At 22.5% G+C, this 8377-nt stretch overlaps 1 protein-coding gene across 1 annotated transcript; it reads right to left on the reverse strand.

Annotated features, from left to right (window-relative positions):
- Nucleotides 1–3618: 3618 nt before the first annotated feature.
- LOC142235351 (uncharacterized) lies at nt 3619–5424 on the reverse strand. The gene has a single exon (XM_075306606.1). It carries the CDS (start codon nt 5422–5424, stop codon nt 3619–3621), a length of 1806 nt encoding a protein of 601 aa, XP_075162721.1.
- Nucleotides 5425–8377: the final 2953 nt, after the last annotated feature.

Genomic DNA, 8377 nt, shown 5'->3' on the forward strand with positions numbered 1-8377 from the left:
GAAAATTTTGTCAAAATATTATTTCTATAAAAAATTTAGTCAAAATTTCATTTCTGTAGAAAATTTTATCAAAATTGTATTTCTATAGAAAATTTTATTAAAATTTTATGTCCATTTTTTGTCTAAAATTTTTTTTCTATAGAAAATGTTGTCAAAATTTTATTTTTTTAGAAAATTTTGTCAAAATTTTATTTCTATAGAAAATGTTGTCAAAATTTTATTTTTTTTAGAAAATTTTGTTAAAATTTTATTTCTTTAGAACATTTTGTCAAAATTTTATTTCTATAGAAAATGTTTTCAAAATTTTATTTCTTTAGAAAATTTTGTCAAAATTTTATTTCTATGGAAAGTTTTCTTAAAATTTTATTTGTATAGAAAATTTTGTCAAAATTTTATTTCTATAGAAAATTTTGTCAAAATTTTATTTCTATAGAAAATTTTGTCAATATTTTACTTCTATAGAAAATTTTGTCAAAATTTTATTTCTATATAATATTTTTGTCAAAATTTTATTTCTTTAGAAAATTTTGTCAAAAATTTATTTCTATAGAATTTGTTTACCAAAATTTTATTTCTATAGAATTTGTTTACCAAAATTTTATTTCTATAGAAAATTTTATTTCTATTTTTTTGTCATAATTTTAAAATTAGAATATATAGAAAATTTTGTCCAAAATTTATTTCTAACAAACTCTGGCAAAATTTCATTTCTATAAAAAAAAATTATTTCTCCAGAAAATTTTGTCAAAATTTTAGAATTTGAATTAGATTTTTTTTTAAAATGTTATTTATTATTTATTTATTTGTCAAAAATTTCAATTCAATAGAACATTTTGTCAAAATTTTATTTCTATAGAAAATTTTTTCAAAAATTTATTTCTATAGAATGTGTTTACCAAAATTTTATTTCTATAGAAAATTTTGTTAAAATTTTATTCCTATAGAAAATTTTGTCATAATTTCAATTCTATAGAAAATTTTGTAAAAAATTTCAATTCTATAGAAAATGTTGTCAAAATTTTATTTCTTTAGAAAATTTTGTCAAAATTTTATTTCTAAGAAAATTTTGTCAAAATTTTAAAATTAGAATATATAGAAAATTTTGTCCAAAATTTATTTCTAACAAACTCTGGCAAAATTTCGTTTCTATAAAAAAAATTATTTCTCCAGAAAATTTTGTCAAAATTTTATTCCTATAGAAAATTTTGTCAAAAATTTCCATTCTATAGAAAATTTTGTCAAAATTTTATTTCTATAGAAAATTTTGTCAAAATTTTATTTCTATAGAAAATTTTGTCAAAATTTTAGAATTAGAATTTTTTTTTTTAATTTTATTTATATCGAAAATTTTGTCCAAAATTTATTTCTAACAAACTCTGGCAAAATTTCATTTCTATAAAAAAAAATTTAGCAAAATATTTTTTCTATAGAAAATTTTGTCAAAATTTTATTTCGATAGCAATTTATGGCAAAATTTTATTTCTATAGAAATTTATGGCAAAATTTTATTTCAATAGAAATGTATGGTAAAATTTTATTTCTATAGAAATTTATGGTAAAATGTTATTTCTATAGAAAATTTTGTCAAAATTTTATTTCTATATAATATTTTTGTCAAAATTTTATTTCTTTAGAAAATTTTGTCAAAAATTTATTTCTATAGAATTTGTTTACCAAAATTTTATTTTTATAGAAAATTTTGTTAAAATTTTATTCCTATAGAAAATTTTGTCATAATTTCAATTCTATAGAAAATTTTGTAAAAAATTTCAATTCTATAGAAAATTTTGTCAAAATTTTATTTCTATAGAAAAGTTTGTCAAAATTTTATTTCTAAGAAAATTTTGTCAAAATTTTAAAATTAGAATATATAGAAAATTTTGTCCAAAATTTATTTCTAACAAACTCTGGCAAAATTTCATTTCTATAAAAAAAATTATTTCTCCAGAAAATTTTGTCAAAATTTTAGAATTTGAATTAGATTTTTTTTGTTAAATGTTATTTATTATTTATTTATTTGTCAAAAATTTCAATTCGATAGAAAATTTTGTCAAAATTTTATTTCTATAGAAAATTTTGTCAAATTGTTATTTCTAAGAAAATTTTGTCAAAATTTTAGAATTTGAATTAAATTTTTTTTGTTAAATTTTATTTATATAGAAAATTTTGTCCAAACTTTATATCTAACAAACTCTGGCAAAATTTCATTTCTATAAAAAAAATTTTAGCAAAATATTTTTTCTATAGAAAATTGTGTCAAAATTTTATTTCTCTCGAAAAGTTTGTCAAAATTTTATTTCTATAGAAATTTATGGCAATATTTCATTTCTATAGAAATGTATGGCAAAATTTTATTTCTATAGAAATTTATGGTAAAATTTTATTTCTATAGAAAATTTTGTCAAATTTTTATTTCTATATAATATTTTTGACAAAATTTTATTTCGTTAGAAAATTTTGGCAAAATTTTTTGTCTGTAGAAAATTTTGTCAAAATTTTATTTCTATGGAAAGTTTTCTTAAAATTTTATTTCTATAGAAAATTTTGTCAAAATTTTATTTCTATAGAAAATTTTGTTAAAATTTTATTTCTGTAGAAATTTTATCAAAATTGTATTTCTATAGAAAATTTTACTTCTTTACAAAATTTTGTTAAAATTTTATTTCTAGAAAAATTATTTACCAAAATTTTATTTCTATAGAAAATTTTGTCAAAATATTATTTCTATAAAAAATTTAGTCAAAATTTCATTTCTGTAGAAAATTTTATCAAAATTGTATTTCTATAGAAAATTTTATTAAAATTTTATGTCCATAGAAAAATTTGTCAAAATCTTTTGTCTATAGAAAATTTTGCCAAAATTTTATTTCTATAAAAAATTTTATTTCTATGGAAAGTTTTCTTAAAATTTTATTTCTATAGAAAATTGTGTCAATATTTTATTTCTATAGAAAATTTGATCAAAATGGTATTTCTATAGGAAATTTTGTCAAAAATTTATTTCTATAGATTTTTTTCTCCAAAAATTTTATATCTGTAGAAAATTTTGTCAACATTTTATTTCTATAGAAAATGTTGTCAAAATTTTATTTTTTTAGAAAATTTTGTCAAAATTTTATTTCTTTAGAAAATTTTGTCAATATTTTATTTCTATAGAAAATTTTGTCAAAATAGTATTTCTATAGAAAATTTTGTCAAAATAGTATTTCTATAGAATTTTTTTACCAAAATTTTATTTCTCTAGAAAATTTTGTCAACATTTTTTTTTTAAAGAAAATTTTGCCAAAATTTTATTTCTATAGAAAATTTTGTCAAAATTATATTTCTTTTATTTTTAAATAAACTGAAGCCTATAACATTAACGTGTATTCCAATAGCCTTAGTTGCTAGTGCTTATACATTTATAGTGCTTATATAAAGTAAAACAAATTCAATGGAAAATTTATTCGAAATAAATATAATGAGCTTGGTTTTTTGATGTTCACTTATTTTAATAACAAAGAAATTTGTGCTTAATATTGTGTGGACAATTTTGTTTCTTATTAAGTTAATCATAAATTGTTTTTTTTTTTTTTGTTTTAATTTCAATGTAGATTGATTGCATTCATTTTACTCAGATTAACGTTTACAATAGGTTTCCAAAATATATACCAGCAGTGATGCAGCCCATCCACAGCATAAAATAACAAAAGCATATTGAAAATATACCATATTAAGGGCCACATATTCATCTGCATCATCTTTAAGAAATTTCAATTCACCATTTACGATGGCCTCCCAATGTGAGTCTGTCATAAATTTCGAAAATATACCATTTTCGAAAATTCTCGATAGATAGCGATTGAATTGCTTGAACAGCGGTGAATGTTGTATCATGGATACAAAAAATGGCTGGTAGTATAAATGTTCCCTGAGCTTTTTGGCAAATGATCTTTTCAGATAGGTTTGCTGTAACAGCAAGTAATCGACTAGATCCTCCAGAGCAGTATACATATAGGTCATATTCAAATTCTTGCGATATATTCGAAATAAAGACTCATCACCGACATAGAAACGTTGATGAACAATACCAGGTAGAGATTCCAACTGAGTGTAGACTTCGAAATCGGGTCCATAGACAAATATTTGTTTGTCGGTACGTTCAATATCAGTGAGTTGTTCCAATTCGGGGTCATACACTTTGGAGGTGTAAAGACTCCATAGGCAACTGACATAATAGTTGGTCAAAAATATGCCAGTAAATAGGAAAAGAAAATTCAAAATGAAATTCTTAAATGATCTTGTGGTAGTGGTCGATGCTGACAAAAACAAAATTATTTTAAAGGCATCCAAGAAACCAAGACCCAAATCGTATTGGGAATTCCTACGATATACGATGATATTTATGAGCAAAAAGAAACTCAATCCTGTGAGGAGAAGAATTAACCAAACACCCATATCAAATGGTATTATCAAATATAAACTTTCATCAATTTCCTTGGCCGTTGGTACTATCATCATTACTTTGGCCAGAAATGGACTATAGCTGGGCAAAAGTGCCGGATGAATATTATACAGCACAGGTGACAAGGAACATTTTTCAATGAGACACCTGGGTAAGGCCATATCCGCTGTTAAACCTGGGGCCCACATATCAAAGAAGAAATGTTCCAAAGACCCATTGTGATGCCTCATAAAGAGATCGATCAATTTATACATATATCCACTATAGACTTTTTGGCCATAACGATTGGTGTAGCTATAGAATCGAGGAGGAAATTCAACGGATAATTGTAACCATTTAAATTGCTGAAAATTTTCCAAATGCGTTTCATCTCCAAAGTGGGATATATTATCTATGGCAACCATTTGCACGAGCGGATATGGATGATAGGTAAAGAGTTGCTGGTCCATTCGCACCATCACAGTGGTAAATCCATATGTCCAACATAAATCAAATATATACATCAGTTCCTCTTCCCAATTCTCTTCGCAGGAGTAGACAATAACAATGGCCGAGAATTGTAATTGGTGTAGCATCTTATCCAGGCAGGTGAATGTAGCATTAATGCCAGTCCATGTTGTAAAGGCCACCGTCAAACTATGCTCCGAAAATCTTCCCTTTAATTGTCTTACTTCACTTGTAGTTGTTGCTATTACCTTGGGTAGATGATTGGCTGCCATTGAGATTTCATTGAATTCTTCAGTGAATTTATTTCCATCTGGTTCGCCCTTCAGAAGATTCAAGAAAATATTGATTTCTGTTTTATGTTCTTGATTGATTTGTTGCACTATATTCTCAAGCCTCCAACCATAGCTGAGAAAACATTGTAGCTTTAGTAGGCCTAGACCGAGACCAAAAATTAATCTTATTCCCTGCATTGTAAGTAAGCGACTACAACGAAACTTTCTGCAGATGTGAAATTTATAAGGTCTTTTTTCCATTTGTCTTACACAATTTCCACATTTTCTAATACATAATACAATGCCCGCAGATCATATCGAAAGTCTCCATTGTTCCTTTGGCAAGCAGTAGGCAGAGTGACTTAGCCTTTTTTATGTGATTATTTAAGGACGTAGCAAAACTAAGATGGGAAATATATTGAAATTTTATCAAAATTTAATTTTTATAAAAGTTTTTACAAAAATTTTATTTGTATAGAAATGTTTTACCAAATTTTATTTCCATAGAAAATTTTGTCAAAATTTTATATCTATGGACAATTTTTTTCTAATTATATTTCTATAAAACATTTTGTCAAATTTTTATTTTGTAAAAATTTTATTTCAAAAGAAATTTTTGTAAACATATTATTTTTATAGAAAATTTTGTCAAAATTTTATTTAATTTCATTTCTATTGAAAATTTTGTCATAATTTTATTTCTATAGAAAATTTTGTCAAAAAACAACAATAATGATTGAAGAGAAACCAACAAAAACAAACAAAACGAATTTTATTTCTTTAAAAAAATTTTACCAAAATGTAATTTCTAAATTTTGTCAAAACGTTCATTCTATGGAAACTTTTCTCCAAAGTTGTTTTCTATAGAAAATTTAAGCAAAATGTTATTTCTATAAAAATGTTTACCAAAATTTAATTTCTACACAAATCTTTACCAAAATTTAATTTCTACAAAAATTTTTACCGAAATTTAATTTCTATAGAAAATTTTGTCAAAATGTTCATTCTATGGAAAATTTTCTCCAAAGTTTTTTTCTATAGAAAATTTTTTCAAAATTTTATTTCTATAAATAATTTTGTCAAAATTTTAATTCTATAGAAAATTTTGTCAAAAATTTATTTCTATAGAAAATATTGGCAAACTTTTAGTTCCATAGAAAATTTTGTCAAAATTTTGTTTCTGTTGAAAATTTTGTCATTTCTACAGAAAAATTTCTCAAAATGTTATTTCTATATTAAATTTTGTCAAAAATTTATTTCTATAGAAAATTTTGTTAAAATTTTAATTCTATAGAAAATTTTATTTCTATAGAAAATGTTGTCAAAATTTTAGTTCTAAAGAAAATTTTGTCACAATTTCATTTCAATAGAAAATTTGTTTTAGAATTTTTTTTTTAACTTGTCAAATTTATTTGGGCAAAGCCCTATAGACTGCAAGATGGTTGGATGTACAGCTGTTTCGGAATTGCCACATTTCTCATCAACATCCTCTACTTGCAGCAAAACTATCATCCAATTATCAGAATAAATTCGGGTAATTCACTCAACCCAAAGTGAATTACACTTGAACCTTCCGAAAAAGGGTTTGATAGTCGGCTACTACCTAAACAAATTTGCAAGCATATCTCTTTTCCTTTGTCAAACTCAAATCATGGATTTGAATATAGTTGACTGGGTTTGTTTTTGAGCGTGCTTCCTCTATCTTCATTCGTTTTGTTTGTTATTGTTGGCTTCTCTTCAATCGTTATTGTTGTTTTTGATCTCAGCTTAAAGCCATGCATTGACTAAACTACAAGTATAAGCTACACTTGAAGTTTAGTCAATGCATGGCTTTAAGCTGAGATCAAAAACAACAATAACGATTGAAGAGAAGCCAACAATAACAAACAAAACGAATTTTTTTTAACATTTTATTTCTATAGAAAATTTTATTTCCGTAGAAAATTTTCTCAAAATTCTATTTCTATAGAAAATTTTGTCAAAATTTTAGTTGTATAGAAAATTTTGTCAAAATTTTATATCTATAGAAAATTTTGTAAAGATTTTATTTCTATGGAAAATTTTGTTAATATTTTTTACTATAGAAAATGTTGTCAAAATTTTTGTTCTATAGAAAATTTTGTCAAAATTTTCTTTATATCGAAAGTTTTTTCAAAAACTTATTTCTATCGATAATTTTGTCAAAATTTTATTTCTAGAGAAAATTTAGTCACAATTTCATTTCAACAGAAAAATGTTTTCCAAATTTGTTGTCAATTTTTTTTAGAATTTTTTTTTTTAACATTTTACTTCTATATAAAATTTTATTTCCGTAGAAAATTTTATTTCCATAGAAAGTTTTGTCAAAATTTTATTTGCGTGGAAAATTTTCTCAATATTCTATTTCTATAGAAAATTTTGTCAAAATTTGGTTAAGCTACACTTGTAGTTTAGTCAATGCATGATTTTAAGCTGAAATCAAAAACAACAATAATGATTGAAGAGAAACCAACAAAAACAAACAAAACGAATTTTATTTCTATAAAAAATTTTACCAAAATTTATTTTCTAAATTTTGTCAAAATGTTCATTCTATGGAAACTTTTCTCCAAAGTTTATTTCTATAGAAAATTTTGTCAAAATTTTAATTCTTAGAAGAAAAATTGTATTTCTATAGAAAATATTGGCAAACTTTTATTTCTATAGAAGATTTTATCAAAATTTTGTTTCTATAGAAAATTTTTGTCTTTTCTATGGAAAATTTTGTAAAAATTTTATTTCTATATGAAATTTTGTAAAAATTTTATGTCTATATGAAATTTTGTTAAAAATTTATTTCTATAGAAATTTTTGACAAAATTTTATTTTTAAAGAAAATTTAGTCAAAATTTTATTTCCATAGAAAATTTTGTCAAAATTTTATTTCCATAGAAAATTTTGTCAAAATTTATTTCTAAAGAAAATTTTGTCACAATTTCATTTCTATAGAAAATTTTGTCAAAATTTTGTATTTATAGAAATTTTTGTCAAAACTTTATTTCTATAGAAAATTTGGTTAATATTTTTTACTATAGAAAATTTTGTAAAAATTTTATGTCTATATGAAATTTTGTCAAAAATTTATTTCTATAGAAATTGTTGTCAAAATTTTATTCCTATAGAAAATTTAGTCAAAATTTTATTTCTATAGAAAATTTTGTCAAAATTTTATTTAATTTCTTTTCTATTGAAAATT

This window comes from Haematobia irritans, chromosome 4 (assembly GCF_050003625.1).
Source record: "Haematobia irritans isolate KBUSLIRL chromosome 4, ASM5000362v1, whole genome shotgun sequence".
NCBI lineage: Eukaryota > Metazoa > Arthropoda > Insecta > Diptera > Muscidae > Haematobia > Haematobia irritans.